This window comes from Fulmarus glacialis, unplaced genomic scaffold, assembly GCF_000690835.1.
Source record: "Fulmarus glacialis isolate BGI_N327 unplaced genomic scaffold, ASM69083v1 scaffold29256, whole genome shotgun sequence".
Taxonomy (NCBI): Eukaryota; Metazoa; Chordata; class Aves; order Procellariiformes; family Procellariidae; genus Fulmarus; species Fulmarus glacialis.
Window position 1 is genome coordinate 11,013 of NW_009217966.1, and position 16,102 is coordinate 27,114.

The 16,102-nt window shown below is 39.7% G+C and overlaps 1 protein-coding gene across 1 annotated transcript in view; it reads right to left on the minus strand.

Annotated features, from left to right (window-relative positions):
- MYOM3 (myomesin 3) overlaps positions 1-15,939 on the minus strand; it is a 25,878-nt gene extending 9,939 nt beyond the window's left edge. The window contains exons 1-24 of the mRNA XM_009579880.1: positions 15,833-15,939; positions 15,614-15,688; positions 14,781-14,940; positions 14,380-14,537; positions 13,151-13,246; positions 12,423-12,511; positions 9,394-9,438; positions 9,042-9,182; positions 7,894-8,055; positions 7,476-7,617; positions 7,184-7,383; positions 6,809-6,862; positions 6,352-6,479; positions 5,540-5,723; positions 4,486-4,660; positions 3,734-3,855; positions 2,869-3,056; positions 2,579-2,705; positions 1,919-2,097; positions 1,728-1,842; positions 1,324-1,480; positions 821-930; positions 293-337; positions 25-161 (exon numbers count right to left, since the gene is read on the minus strand). Of these exons, the coding sequence (XP_009578175.1) occupies positions 25-161; positions 293-337; positions 821-930; positions 1,324-1,480; positions 1,728-1,842; positions 1,919-2,097; positions 2,579-2,705; positions 2,869-3,056; positions 3,734-3,855; positions 4,486-4,660; positions 5,540-5,723; positions 6,352-6,479; positions 6,809-6,862; positions 7,184-7,383; positions 7,476-7,617; positions 7,894-8,055; positions 9,042-9,182; positions 9,394-9,438; positions 12,423-12,511; positions 13,151-13,246; positions 14,380-14,537; positions 14,781-14,940; positions 15,614-15,688; positions 15,833-15,939 (3,096 nt within the window). The remainder of the gene's footprint in view (positions 1-24; positions 162-292; positions 338-820; positions 931-1,323; positions 1,481-1,727; positions 1,843-1,918; positions 2,098-2,578; positions 2,706-2,868; positions 3,057-3,733; positions 3,856-4,485; positions 4,661-5,539; positions 5,724-6,351; positions 6,480-6,808; positions 6,863-7,183; positions 7,384-7,475; positions 7,618-7,893; positions 8,056-9,041; positions 9,183-9,393; positions 9,439-12,422; positions 12,512-13,150; positions 13,247-14,379; positions 14,538-14,780; positions 14,941-15,613; positions 15,689-15,832) is intronic.
- Between the last annotated feature and the right edge of the window lie 163 nt (positions 15,940-16,102).

The window sequence follows — 16,102 nt, forward strand, 5'->3', positions numbered from 1 at the left end:
AATTCAAAACAAAACAAAACATACTGGAGTACTTGTAAGCTCCTTGTCATTGAAGATTAAATGCAGCTCTGCATTTGGTGACAGCTTTTCAACCTCCAACCACAGCCGCACTTCCCCTTTCTCCAGAACGTCAATGTTCCATCCAGATATCAGCTTGATCACTGGAAAACAAAGAGAACCACAGAGGGGAATTCACAGGCAGACTAAAGAATTTGGCTCAGCCAGGGTTATGTCAGGGTTCCTCTTTCAGAGTCTATACGTATGGTGGTGGCTTCTTACTGGTTCAACTTACATGGGTTCCTGATTTCATGGCTACGTTTCAATAACTTGTCCAGATCTGAAATGCAAAGAATAACAAGTCATTTAGATTAGTACAACTAGGCCAAAACAAATTCATTGTATTAATTTAATTTAATTTGTTAATGAGCTTTATTTATGTCATGAAGAAGATAATAAGTACAAAACATTCGATAGCCAGGAGGACTAGAAAAGGAAGATAATTCTTAGTTATGTTTGAATAAATTGTTGGTTGTATCAATTCAAGAAACATGCTAAAGAAGTTTTAAATCACTGTGACAGTGTAGCTGTGTGTGAAATCTGAACTGTAATGGAAAAATGACCTTCCAAGAGCATGGAATCTTTTCTTAGGGGACTGTAAAGGAAACTGCCCTTGAACCTTCAAGGAATGGGAAACATCTTTCTAATGATGCCACTATCATTATCACTTACTATTCCTCTATGAGGAACTTTCCTCTAAACATCTAATATTAGAAAATTATAGCACATTAGATTTTTGTTCTTGTCAATTATTAGTTTTTACCTTCTTTTGTTAAAGTGCAGCTGGCAGAGATATCGTCATCTACATCCGTGACCTCCACTGAATATATACCCAGATCCTTTTCTGATGGGTCTTTCAGTATAAGTTTAGATCTTAAAAATAAAAATAATAATAATAAAAATTATATTTTCCCTCAAAAATTATGCCTTCTGTAACAGAATGCAATTCATTTGATAAACCCAGAACATCAAATATGGCACTTACTGTCATTTATATGTGACACTGAGGAGCAAGGCAAAAACATTAGCAGTATGATGGTTGATGCTTCCCTTTTGTGACCTGAAGATTGCACTGAATGCCCCATTTCATGGACACCAGAGCTGAGAATCGGTACAGAGATTTGCAGAAGTTCAATTGTGTATATGTATTTTTGCTGAATATTGGAGGGAGAGGGAAACATTTCGCTTCACATTTTTCTCAGTGTTTAATGTGTTCTTTATTTGACAGTCCACAATTAATTTTCGCAGTGTGCATTATATACTCACTTATTGCCTTTCTCTTCAGTCTGAACTCTGTCAGCATCTGGTGGTCCTTCATAGTCCTTTGACCAGATAAATTCAGAGGAGTCATTCTTTTCAGGAGCTTCAAAAGCCATATAAATGAAACCCTCTTCATCGACCCCAAGTTCAATTTCATTTGTGCCTGTATGAGCAAAAAACCCACAAAACATTCCTTACCAAAACAGATCAGGACATCTAACTCAAAAAAAAAAAAAAAAAAAAAAAAGACATAGTAAATTAATTTGGGCAGTTTGATTTGCTAATCTGTATTTTGGCTGCAGTTCTTTCTTGCTATGAAACATGTAGCTGATGCTTCATAAAGCAGTTCTTTCCCGGAATCATCATACTATTTACAGACTTGCACAATCTCATCACTTTTAGTTTCATACCAGGTTTGGTTTTAGCCACCACGGGATCCGAAGGGAGTGAAGGGGGTCCAATTCCAGCCTTGTTCAGTGCTCTTACTCGGAAAATATAGCATTTCCCTGTATCCAGATCTGAAACCTGCAGGAAACAATGACAGGAATTAACGTAAGACTAAATGAGAAGCAACACTTGGATACTAAATGCACATACAGACCTTCATATGGGTAGTGGCTATGGACTGCTTATTTATTTGTTTCCATTCCTCTGACCCTTCTTCACACATGTCTATATAATACCCTGTAACTGGACCTGCTCCTATGTATAGTGGTGCTTCCCAGTGTAGCTTCAGTGATGAGTCTCTTACTTCCGTGCACTTTACATCATAAGGAGGGCCTGTTCAAAGAAGGGTAGGCTGTCAAACAGTAACATTAAAAAATGCAACCGGGTGCACTTTGTTGAGTTTGAGATCAGAAAGCAGAGAATTTTAAGATAACAAGTGAATAGTGGGTCCACAGGAGATGCTTTCTATGCTAATTAACTGTAGAAGTAGGTTCTAGAAAAAAGCATACATCAGCTGGTTTAATGTTATTTGCTTTGGTGTAATATACAAAGATGTTAAGATATTAGATCCAGGTTCTTCATTCTCTGGAAACATTATTAAAAATACCTGGGTGCTGTATCTGTGTAATGCAGAAATAATAACCTACATGTGAATCGGAACTTCTCTAGAAGTGTTTGTGTGCTTTTCTGTATGGGGAGCCACCCTTATACAGACCTATAGTTTTCAGAAGTCCCTTGGATTCACTGAAGAGTGAGGACATAACTAGTATACCTGGTAATATTTTTCTGGCTGTTGTTTTTACATGAGAGATACCTGGTTCTGGCATTGTCCATTCCTCACATCTGAACAAATCACTGGGTTCAGATACTTCCCCAACACCAGCCATGTTCACTGCACAGGCACGGAATTCGTACAGGTGACCTTCCTCAAGGTTGCTGACCTTTGGATTCGGAAGTGCAAACAGATTATTAGTACAGCCGTGCATGGGCGTAGTCTCGTGAGGGTAGGAAGAGAGTTCTAGACTAGAAAACAGTTCAACCCTTGTTATAGCTACGGTTCCCACTATGCTTACAGAAGGACAGTATTATATCTGAAATGAATACCGTGTAAACTCGTTGAGGAATTGGCTGAATATTGACTTCATGCCAGTCTAGTTCAGATGTATCATGCTGATCTAGGAAATAACCCAGAATCTTTGTTCCTCCCTTGCGCTTCGGGGGTTTCCAGCCGATGGTCATGTCAGCCTTCCCACAGTTTAGAAGAACAAACCCATGTGGTGCTGATGGACAAGCTGTGCAGCAAAGGGAGAGAGAAAACACGGTATTGTTCAATGCAGGTTTGGGATCTAGGGATCAGGAAAAGAGGTGTGGGTATGGGATGAACTGGGCTGAGGAAATCTCTGTGTGCTCATACCAGATGTGATTCTATTTGTGTTAAGGCCCCCTAATACCACTTTTGCAATGTAAAAGTATTTGAAAATGAGAAGATTCTTATTTGGAAATCACAGCAAAAGTCACTGATGTGTCTCAGGATGTTTTTTGCATGTTGCTTTATGGTTTGTCTGACAGAAAAGATGGAAGCAGTGGGTCGATAAAATGGAGAAAATGGAGGGTTAGATACTGGCTAATGCAGTTGGTAGGATTTTGTAATTGCCCTGGAGAAATTCAGAATGCTGATTTCAAGATACCAGCATAACTGAGCGCTTAAAATGGTCACTTGTACCAGTGCCAAATTAATACTGAAAATGTAACATGCTGCTAAGTCAAAATGCTAATTAACTCTGTCCACTCTTACAAGTATAATTGATGACAGAAGCTGCAGGATACAAATAAGTAAGTTCCCTGTTGCTTTGCTTTGCTTATCTGCTCAGAGTTATTACCACTACGTGTAATAATAGCTATGCATGATAAATACATTTTTGAGGGATTTAATTTTTGAATGTATGTGCATGTATATGTTACTACTTACCAATAGCTGGTCTTACAATGATAGGATCTGTTTCTGGTGAGCTTTCACTTAGTCCTGCCTCACTGACAGATTTCACACAAAAGACATATTCTTTTCCAGGCTGCAGCCCAGGAACAGTAAATCTAGGAGAGCAAATTAATATGTTTGTGTTTGACTGTTCAAAATACAGGTAAATAGACTTCTGAACAGACAGCAATACATTTTAATAAGGCATTGTTACTTACAAAATCATTATTTGCCATTACAGATTAAAGTGCAGTGTCACATAAAATGGCTACCAATAAATCAGACAGTAAGTATAGCTCAGATAGAGAGGTGTCACACTGCTGGCTGGCATTGTCAGTAGAATAAACAGAACTTTTTAATGGACTTTTTCTGCCTGACATGTGACCCCCACAGCTAGAGAGGTATTCTAAGTCCTATGTGTGAGTGACACCAACTTACTCTACTGGAAAGCAAGCAAAAAAATGGAATGTGGTTCTGCTGGTGCCACAAGGTCTATCTACCTTCTGCAGATCCAGAGTCTATGAAGATATACGCAGACTTTGCTGTCAGTCTGGCTTTGGGTGTAGAAGTGAGACTTTGAGCAATACGTGATTCTAAAAGAGGACGTGGTGTTTCTGTGCGTGCATGCCTATGTGTGTGCAGAGAAGGAAGTTCTTTTTTTATCTGAAATATGATTCCAGCCATAAACAGAAGAATCCAAGTTGGCACCCTGCTTTCTCTCAGTGGAGTATAATAGCTGAACTCACTCATTACATGTCACAGGCTTATTATTGACAGTTTGCCATTCTTCTGTCCCAGTCTCCCGACAATATATGTAGTAGCCAAGAGGCTCCAGACCATGCTTTAACTTGTCCCATTGCAAAACAACAGATGTCTTGGTGTCTCTGAAAGCTAAAACCTGAGAGGGTGGAGGCAGAGTAGCTAAAAAAAGAAAAAACAGAGAAAAATAGGGGGGGTTAAAATTTATGAATTAAAAAAAATATTATAAGTGAGTTGGCCTGTTTGATTTATTCACCTTTTCCGGAGCATCATTTTCAAATTAGAGCAAAATACCATGGACATTGTCCCAGTCTACAGCCTATATTTTTATGTTTGGGTTTGCCATATCTCATATTCTCTCCCTTACAGCCCATTGATTTCTGCAGAGTTAGACCTACTTAACCTTCTCTGAAGTAGAGGAGAAGAGACTCATATAGTAACTCTCATGTGACACCACTATGAAATGGGACCGGCTTCACTCTTGAAAAAAAAGGAGAGTATGAATGAACACTAGGGCAGCTTTAATATGGGAGAATATAAAAAAATAAAAGAAAGAGTGAGTGCTCATCTCTCATAAGGGAAACATGGGCATGAGCCTTTGCATCTCTTACTGTTGTCAGCTCAGTCCGGGAAGAAAACAAAACAAATCAGCACTGCAAAGACTGCTGTTCTCTCTGAAGCCCCCAGAAACAGGCTCCTTCAGCAGTCGTATCATTCCTTCCAACACTGGTCTGCATAACCAGTCTCTTACATAGTGCTGGAAGCATACTTGGATTAAACACAGGCTTCAACTGTTTCTTATTTTATTAAATGTAATTCCCCCATCATTGCTTGATTAGATTTACACTGCACTGACCAACTGCAAAGTAATTAAACAAGGATTTAAGGCTTTAAGAGATTTCCTGATATCAAAGCAACTGCTGTGTAATCATATACCATGAAATTTAAAGGAAAGGGGGGGCGAGGGAACCCACACATTACTTTCATAGTACATCTCCTTTTCCATATCATTAGTATAGAGCATATTAATGAAATAATTACCCAGTTTTGCTCCAGCAGTTACAGGCTCACTGGGCAGGGATGGCTCACTGATTCCATACTTGTTAACAGATCGCACGCGGAAACAGTATGATTTTCCTTTAACAAGATCAAAGAGTGCAAATCTTGGGGAATTAACTGGCATATCCAGATTAACCATTTGCCAGGAGTTGCTGCCTACAATCAACTGTAACGAAAAAGGTGATGATTTACAACTCATGTTGTACTCAAGCTTAAAACCCTCCTGAGCAATAACAAAGCTAATCTTTACAGGAAAGTAGTTTTTTTTAAAAAAAAAAAACAAAAAACAAAAAACCCCCACAAAAACCTAAATTACGTATTTCTTGTTGATAAACCCAAACTTTTCTTACTTGGCAACAGAGAACCCCTTTGCAGCAGAAATGGTACAGCAGGTGGGAAATGAGTATATATGAAAGTAGATTGGTAGAAGATACTAATTAACCGGCAAAATGATTGGTGGGGAACAGAAAAGGGAACTATTGTGTAGTTCTTCACAGCTTTTCCACACTTAAGGGCCCATAGGGCAGAAACAGTCTTCCTAACTCTGCTACTGTTCTGTGGTGTAAAACTTACTTGTTTATTCTTTGTTAATCATTACTACTTCAGTTGGTGTCAAGAGTCAGGATCATAGCTCAAGTACACAGTGGAGTTGGAGAGAGGCTGAGCAAGCCATTTTTGAGGCTGTAGTTCTCCAGTTATCGACACAGTGAATAGCCTTGCCTGTGCTATAGACCATCTGAGAAATAAATGATTCTGTTCTGCAATTTCCCTTCTACGTGATATTATTTTCTTACCTTTTCCACATAATAATTCAGTGGCTCTCTGCCTCTTGGATCTGGTTCGTCCCAGGCCAAAGCCATATAATCTTCTCTGACCTCACTTGCATGAACATTGGTGGGTGGCAAGGGAATTTTAATATGTCCTACGGGAAGTCAGAATAGGCTATGCTTTAGGTCTAATGTGGCAGGAAAAAAAAATTCTTTTACAATGGATTATGTTTTCCCACTATAAAGTAAGATTCTTCAATGTAAAGGAGGAGACTTAAACCCTTTGGGGACATAGAGGCAAACAAAGATTATTATAAAAGGCTGTGCTGTTTAGGATAGTTTCTGATCCTTGTGCAGCTTACAATGGAGTTTCACATATATTTTCCTAAGTGTGTTTCCTCCAGAGTCATATTATTACAGGTCTCATTGTTGTAGAACAATCATTCTTCTCTGAGAGAATGGCTCAGTATAAATTTGAACTTACCTTCCAGGTCATCCTTGAAAATTTCTATCGTCCTGCCTTCGTCGTATGGAATAACTGTAATGTCAAACAGGGCAATGTTATCTACCAAGAGAAAATGCTTGGGGCTTGTCAAGAAAGACAGAGCTCAGGACTCTGTCGTTTCATTATATGCATAATTATATACATTTCATTACACATACAATGAAATGTTGTAACTGGTATTTTGATCTTTTTCTGTTCAGAATAGTACTAAGGTGGGTTCAGCAAAGGCACAGCATGGCAGTATGTTGCAATGATATTTGTGAGAATAGGGAGAATCTGGAAAAACTGCATTCAGTTATACCTGCAGCCTCACATTGTACTTAAGGAGAAAACTTTCCTGTTTTTAGTACAAACCTGTCACTCTCTTGTCCTTGCTGGGGTCATATGTTGTAACTGGATCACTGGTTTTTGAAGGAAGACTGATCCCCTCTTTATTGACAGCCTTTACTCGGAACTGGTATGTCTGTCCTTCAGCAAGGCCCAAGACAGGGTATCTGCAGGTTTTCACAGGCTTGTCATTGCATGGGACCCAATCCTCTGACCCAGCAACACACCTGAAATGAAACACAGCCCATGGAGTTCCTTCGTGGTTTTTCCACAATACGATCATGAGCTTTTTTTTGCTCAAGGATGATTACATACAGACCTTTCAATATAGTATCCCAGGATTGGACTTCCTCCGTTATCACTGGGTGCTACCCAAGAAAGAATCAAGCAGTCTTTATTTACATCATGGCATTTCACATTGAGTGGGGATCCAGGTGCACCAGCTGTTTCTGCTGCAGCATCTATAGAAACCCCAAGTGATAATGGTTAGGTTTTTTTCTTCTCTGTACCAAAATTTTCATTCCATAGCTTAATTTTAAGTGGCCTACATGCCAGTAATACAAGTCATATTTTCTAATACCTAAATCACTACTGAAAACAAGATTTGGACATTTTGATAATTGTATCCATGCACAAAATTGGGAGATATTTTCTTATGTATGATGTTGTGAATTCCTTTATGTCAAGGTATTAGGAAAGGAGCTTTTGTTCTAAGTAGGATAGAATCCTGCTTATACCTCTAACAAACACATAAGTGGTCTGTTCTTTATATCCATCCAGTGAGGGGACGCGGATAGTGTAGAATCCCTCATCTTCTTTGTAAGCACACGACACTGTCAGAGAAGCCTCCTGGTCTTTGTACTTCAGTTCCCGACATTCAGAGTTCTGCAGCAACTCACCTGTGAAGCATGAGAAGGGGTAAAGGAATGCCACCTGAACTGGTTGTGTCAGGAGTGGCATATTTCTAAATGCAAAAGAAAACATGAGCAAGATGAGGGATCTGTAAGACACTGCTGATATTATTATTATGCCTCCGAGTTACAGTCATGGACTCTGATCCTACTTTGTGGCTATGCCTCTCTGTTCCCTTTGTACACAAATGCAGAGCAAAAAGCATGGTCCTTGTCCTGAAGAGCTTGCAGTCCATGTGAAAAAGAGTAATAAAATGTGGCTTCAGATGAATTAGTGAGTAAAAGGTACTCTTCACACCAAGTAAGTGGATGCTCTGAAGTCTACCAAATATTATGCCAGCTCTAACTGAGGATACATTACCACTCAGCACACAGGATCTTTTGTCTGAGTGGTGCTCAAACCAAGAAAGCGGAATGGCACATACTGTGCATTTTGTGTATTTTTATCAGATCTGAGATACAAACCCTAGCCAAATTCTTCTCAAATCACTAAAACTCAATAGGCCTTGCTATTTTCACAGCTGATTCTGGCAGAAGTGCTGGGATGGCAAGAGCAGTCTTACTGTGTTCTTTCTGCTTTCCAAAACTTAATAGCAGAGAAAGTTTACCAGTTTGGCTAAGGTCGACATCCTTGATTACCAGCAGAACAACACAGAATATCCGAAAGGTTTTTTCACTAGAGAACCATGGCTTTTCAAATGTTTGCCTCTTTCATTGTATAGAACTAAGGCTCTTAAACTATTCTTACGAGCAGAAATAAGTCATTACCTCCAAAACATTTTAGTGGTGTCATCCTTTTACAAATGAGGAAAACATACAAGTTAAATAATAACATCTGTAGCTTGAGAATAGCTGAGAGCAGCTAAAGAATCCTGAATTCAAATTCTCTTCTGTGAACATTAGATCACAGCTATGAATTCAAATGGTATACTCATATAGGTATGTGTATATAAACTTAGCTGTTGCATACAAACCGTCTTTGAACCAGGTAATGTCTCGTTGGTGTTCAAGTAAATCAGAAGAGAAGTAACAGGAGAGGGTGAAAGGCTCCTTTTCTCTTGAAAATAAGGGTTTCAGTGGAAAAGCAAAATCTGCCTCTCTGGCCATAAGGGATCCTATGAAATAAGAGTAAAAGTCAGCATGATAGACTTCCCAGAGCCTTCCTCCTTGTAGTATTTTTATTATCGTATATTTAGAGTGGTACCTGAGCCTTGCACTGCTCATATGCTGTCAGGCTAATAGGAAAAGCTATAGCTCAGAAAAAAAGAATCAAATTGCTTCAAGCTATAAATATAAAAGTAATAATAATAACAATCATTTACTCACTTTTGTATATTTCTGAATCAAATCCTGACTCCTTTCCATAATATTCTGTAAGACAAGAAGAAAATATATTTAGCAAACCTCATGCCCGTGTTTATCTTCCCCTCAAAAACATACAGTGATGCTCAGCAAACTATGTTTTTCCCTCACACCAACTCTTAATGTGAACCTTCAAAGTGTCATATGATAAAACATTAATTTATTTGACAGCTGATGACCTTCACAAACAACTGAGGATGCGTCTACATATGAAGTTGTTCATATGACTATGCTAGTATAAGTAATACTGCTTTAAATGCTCATGTGCACACAGTTATTCATAGCTAAGGAAGGTTTTTTTCAGTTTGGTTTCTGTCTTTTTAAGCTGCACTAGGAAAGTTATGCTGAATAAAAGCATGCATACAGAGAGGTACAACTTTTGTCATATGAGTGTATTAATATGGTACTGTCAAATTAGATGTGTGACAATCTAGGATCACCCATAACTGAAACGCTTCAATTACGTCCCTGTTTGGAGACAGAGCATGACAGCTACTCATTGACACATACAGCACGGAAAAGGAAAGAAAAAAGTGTTGGTGTCATAAACATTACTGAAAGTGGAATTTGGCCAAACCCCTGGGTTTAAGCAGCATTCCCAGAGGATGATGTGGGATTCTTGAAGACTACCAATGACTGGGACTTCAAGTTTTAACCAAAGGAAAGGATATCTGTCCTGAGACACTGAGGTAATTCCTGGAGCCGAGGGAAGTGTGTCCTTTACCAAATCACTTGTTTCAACAGCCGTGGATTCTTTGGAGGCATCATATGTGAACGCTGGCCTGCTTCACCTGATCCAGCGTGTGAGAACTGTTGGTATCACAGCACAAAATGAAATGATTTGGAGCTGAAATCTAAGAACTGATGCACTTAACACAGGATGAAATTGAGATACTTTCCTTTCTTATCTTTATAAGCTGCAAGAAATGCACTAAAATAAAGCCTATTTTTTCAATGAATGAAGCTTGGCAGTAGCAAAGCCCACTCGTAAGCAAAGGATCAGGACTGAGCGTTAGTAGCCGAAGAGGAAAGAAATAGAAAGCACAAGAAAGCACAGCCTTATCACAGGTCCCTCAGTGATGCCTTTAGGGAAAGTGAACTTCTGCTGTAGGAACCACGGATCCCGGCGGCTCTCCCCTGGCATCAAGGGCATTCCAGACAGCGTGGGGCCAGGAGAAGAGATGCCATCGGCCTGCCTGGGGGATGAGGAATGTTTCCAGTGGAGGCAGGATTAAGGCCTTGGTGTAGTCTCTATTTTCAGAATGTTAAATGCAAATAGCAAAAAGAAGAATCATATTACTGGGATGGCATTAGACAGGGTCAAGGGAGAAGGAACAGTGTGGGCCTCTCACCCGCAATCACAAGGAACAATGTTTGCAAGCTGTTTGAAATGCTGATCAGGACTGATGAAGGACAGTTTAATCAGGCACTTAGAGGTGAAGAGAGCAGTCCCATCCAAGGTTTTCTGTGATAGACCACAGCTCTTATTCTACCATCATGCCTGCTCTGATCCTAAAAATGCTGATGGGAATTGGGAGGAGTATGTGATTATTGCCATGGATTTGTTTTCAGACAGCTGCTTCTGCTTTATGGCAAAGGCCCAGTTCCTGAGTTCTGGACATACTGTAAGAACCTTTATAGAAGAGAAGCATTGCACACCTGGTAACTTTTTCTGTATTTCTGCATTAGGGTAAGGGGAATTTAGGAGTCTGGGAAGGCTTGCAAATGAAGGTTTTCTGGGCTATTATACATGTCCCTTTAGAATTGGTAAGTGCGTGCTGCCTATTTCCAGATATGCTGAATTTTGACATTAAAGGATCTGAAAGATATCATGAACAATACACTTCTATTACAATTCTGGAGTCACGTTCTTCTGTATGCATATGTATCCCCAAATGGTATTCAGATGTGACCAAAATATGGCATGCAAAGAATAAGGATGATAATAACATAACCCGTGACAGAGCCAAGAATATATTAAAGCACTAACAATAAATATACTATCTAAACCAAAGAAGACCCCTTCTGTCTGAAAAAATAGTTCAAGCTGGCTTTGCAATTCAATCAGTCAAAGAAGCCCATCTCTTCATGACCAGTAAGATGCCCAAAGCAAACCTGTTCCCTTTGTGTTCATGTGTTACCATTTGAATTACTCCCTGGACTCTGTCAGTCCCACTGAAGCGTTTAGTTGTCTACAGTTCTGTGGATCTATTGTGTTCAGGCTTTTTATGACAAAGTTGTTATTTTTATATATATGCGTATATATATATATGAAATGTGAACAGCTAAACTATGATCGTATGAGACTGCACTGCATATTTCTTAAAGCTTGATATAATTTCCCTTTTTAAGTACTGGTAGTTTACTTCCTTCACCATATGTCTGGATTTGGCTTGTGCAGAATGTGTATCTACGGAGTCTACACCAGTTATTTTAAGAACAGCACAGATCCAAAGAAGAAAATCTTATATTTGCTCTTGGTAGTTACTGATTTGAGAGAGAAATATGGTATTCTATGCAATATTGCACTGAGAGATACCCTTGAAAGCCACAGTACTTGTTAACCAATTTCTTGCTTATCTTTAGAAATGCAGCAGATTCTTTCTAAGCCTGTTATGTATTTAACTGTATGGCTGTTTCATATCAGTCCAGAAGAAATAAGTATCTAAATTTAGTACAATTTCAGCACAGGACAGCTGTGTCCATATGGAATGTGAAAGATTTTGCCTGAGTCCAGAAATGACTGAGAAAGAGAAGCCGTTATATCAGCCATATACATATTAGTGGTAGCTAAGGATTATTTTACCCAGTTGTGCTTTCCCCTCAATAATAACTGAGAGAATTTCTCCTCTCCTATGAACAGAGTGCTGACTTCTTTCTCTGTTTTACCAGTGTGCTTGTATGTTCCTATGATATAATGTATAGCATTGAAAATATTTTGAAGAATCTAAAGAATATGTAAATTTACAACCAAAGGAACATTTTCTACTTACTCCTGACAAGCACTGTAGCAAATGAATAAGCCTCGCCATATTGATTCTTAACTTCAACACTATATTCAGCAGAATCTTCCATGGAGCATCTGGAAAAAAAACATTTCCCCTCCATTTAGGTTTCAGTTATTGTTCATACTTCACAGGACAAATTCAGAGGGGTTCCCCTTTAATCCCAGAAGTTAGAAGTAGATATTTGCTTTTCATCAAGAAGCTGCTTTTCCTTTCGATTACAAGGATTTCTTATACTTAGTGGTCAATTTTTTCTCTTGATCCACAGAAGCAAAACATTTCAAGTAATAAACAAGCAAAAGACCTGTGGAACACTTGGTTCCACTGAAGATATGCATGTATCTTTATCACATGTATAATTCACAGAGTTGAACTAATGTCATTCTGATTACATTGATCCATTCTAAATCACATTGGTATGTCTGCTCGTGAAGTGCTCCTAATGTGCATGGCCTTACCCTGAATGAGAGAATTTTGGCCATGCCTAAAAAGAGCAAGGCTCTAAATTTTTTTTTTAAGATTTTTTAAACCTCATGAATTGCTGTTGAGATTGCTTCCTAATGGCAAAGGTTTATCTCAGACACAACACACTAAAGTCAAGCAGGGTCAGATTCTGGAAGAATTCTCTTTTTTTGTTAAGCATACACAAACTGGGAATTTCAGGAGAGCAGGTCTTATTCAACTGAAAAAACAACTCAGACGAGCACATACATTACCTGCTGATGTGCAGTGTCAGCATCCCAAACTTGTTTTTTATGTTGTATTTTCCTGCTGGGGCTAGGCGAGGATCAATGCGGACTCCATTTTTATACCTAGTTGAACACAAAGGAAACATGCTGCTTAGGAAAGGATGGAGAAATTGACTGGTAAAATGAACACTTTATTTTAAAATTAACCATGTCAAACACAACAGAGGCACAACAGAACAGAGGAGTAGACACAATTCCGTCTTTTACAGGTCTCCCACATCAATCCAAAACAGCCTTGCAGCTAACCTAGATCCCCTCCCATAGCCCTGCGTGTGCTTCTTCCCTAGGGCTGCTTGCAGACTGCCTACGGGCAGCTTAGCGTTGGCTTGTTGCTTCCTCCTCAGTTTATGCTCCCTGCTTTGCAGGTTGTGTGAGGGAGCTTGGGCAGATGTCTCTTGCTTCTTTGCGTGGGATCTGTGGGAGGTTCATATTCTCTTTGCTCTTTGAATAATTCAAAGAGGTTGTTCTGGAAGGACACAGGACATCAGGAGCTCTGACAGTGGCAGAGTTAGCTGCCTACGAAGTCATTAGTAATCCAAATGTTTGCATACTTCAAACCTTCCATGGGAGGAATGGTCAATCACTTTAACAAATTGATCAAAGTACACTTGGCAAATTGTTTTTTGAGGTGATCCTTCATTTATTTCCATCCCTCTGTTATTAACGGTAAATGCTGCAGTCAGGCCCAGTACATTACACTTCCCGTCCTGTGGTTTGGTAAATACGCAAAGCTGAGTAAATGAAAGAGTTGGTCTGTATTTTACGAATTGTAGGAGCGATGTCAGTTTAATGCTAAAACTTGCATAGTACACAAGGTAGCCAAGCCTTGATGGTGTGTATGTGTGTGGTGATTTAGTGCTGGCAATAGATTCTGGTTTCCGAGACTTAAATCCTGAGTTTGCCTGCAGGACGGAGGACAGCACCAAGGGAAGCAGAGAAATCTACACGAATGTCAGTCCTGTCCCAGAAGGAGCCCTGAAGGACTGTCCACTGCCTCCACGGCCCACTGAATACTTAATGTCTTTACTGGTCCTAACAGTGGACCTGGAGAATTGAAAGTGTTTTCTGTGATTTCTGAAGCTCTCCCTTCCTTCTTTCTAGCAGGACACAGATGTTACTCCTCTAGCTGCTTCGTGAAACGCACACAGACTGTTAGCCACATGGGCAGCATGAGTCATTGCTATCGACTGACATACCAAGTAACCTGCGGCGGTGGGGAAGCCAGGACTGTACACACCAGCTTCACTTCCATCCTCTCCCACACTGCATGTACTCTGAGGGGGATCCAGAACATAGGTGGTCGCCCCGACCGCAGCTCAATGTATTCCTTCTCCACGCATGCCTTTTCTACAGCCTATGACAAGGATAGACTAAATAAAGGCAATAGAAAGGGATTATGTTCTGACTACACAAAGTCTTTTACAAAGGGATATGTGTGATAATGCTTCAGTGGCAGGAGTATAAGGCCTTATTTCTAATGGTTTTGAGGTTGTCCTAACACCTGGTTAGGTTTAGTATCCCCTCCAGAATGCTAGTTAGTCTTGGCAATTTTAATCCTGTTGGCGTGTCTGCTACCAATAGAGATGTCTGATCTGACCTTCCTCCGAAGGGCCTTCCGGTCAGCTCTCACACGCAGCAGTCTGCAGTTCCGAATAACCTCCTTTTCCAACTTTTCCATGTCATTCCCAAACCGAACTCTCTTTTGCCCCCTCTGTTCTAGCTCTAGGATGGCAGCTTCTCTTCTTACTCTGTAATCTCTGCAACAGGGGATGATAAAAGCCAGAACAGAAGTTAGGATAATGGTTTTTATTTTGTTTTGGTCTTCTTTGTTGTTTTATAGCACATATTTTTGGTTAAATCAGCATAGGTGCTAAAGACAGAAACATCAGCTTGCATGCAATATGGGAATGAATGTCAGGCAATTATGCTTCATAGGAACCAGCAGTGCTACCGTGAAATATAACACACTAACGGGACAAGAAGGGGATCCACTTTTAATCCAAGGCGGGGAACTGGGAGAAGGATTAAAGGGAGGAGGGATGTTGCTAACTACTTAGGTTGATCAGCCATCACAGAAGGATGGACAGCAGGATTATTGCCAAGATTTTCTAGGAAAGAGGGGGAGTTCCATCTGTTACCATTAATTTATTCATCTGACTATTTTCCATTTATTCCTATGAAACCTGGTTTCTCTTAAGCACTTGCTTGTGAGCAGGGCAATATTACTCATTATCACAGGTACCAAGGCAATATAATTTCTTTTCCTGCATTTTAGTTGAGGTCTGGCATTTTTCTTTTTGAAGGAAGAACCTCTTGATTGAACCCGCTCTTTTTGCTTCCAACGAAATGAATTGGAAACTGTGACCCTTATATACAATGGCGATGTTGCATACAATGGTTGTATTTGAGTTATAATGATTTCTGACTTACTGTGGTATTTCAGAGGTCAAGGCAAGGGCAGCTGCTATCGATAACTCTGAAAGGCTGAAAGTCTCTTCTTCTTCACTTCCAGAGGCATGTAAAAGAATCCAGACAAGGTTCCATAATTTCATAAACTCAAAATCCAACAAATCTGTGAATGCTCAGTGCCGAGTGTAGAAAGTCCTGTCTGGACCTGATTTACTTGGCCTGTCCCTAACTGTGGCTTACCTGGTTTTGAACTTTTTCTTTCTAGTTGTGGAGGTCATTTGCAAGCTTTGTTGCCTCTCCTCCTTTTGCTCCTCCTCTCTGTGGTGGAAGAAGGTTCGGGTTCCCATGCTGGGAAGTCAAAAACAAACTTTCTTGCTGGAATAGAATAAAACATAAAGTGGCTTTCAAATAAGACACCTTAACAGAATCTCTTCAAGTTATCATTAAGTCCTTGCTTTGCTTTGACGTTCAAGGCCTGTGAATGAAAGTTCATATAATACTATCTTTTGG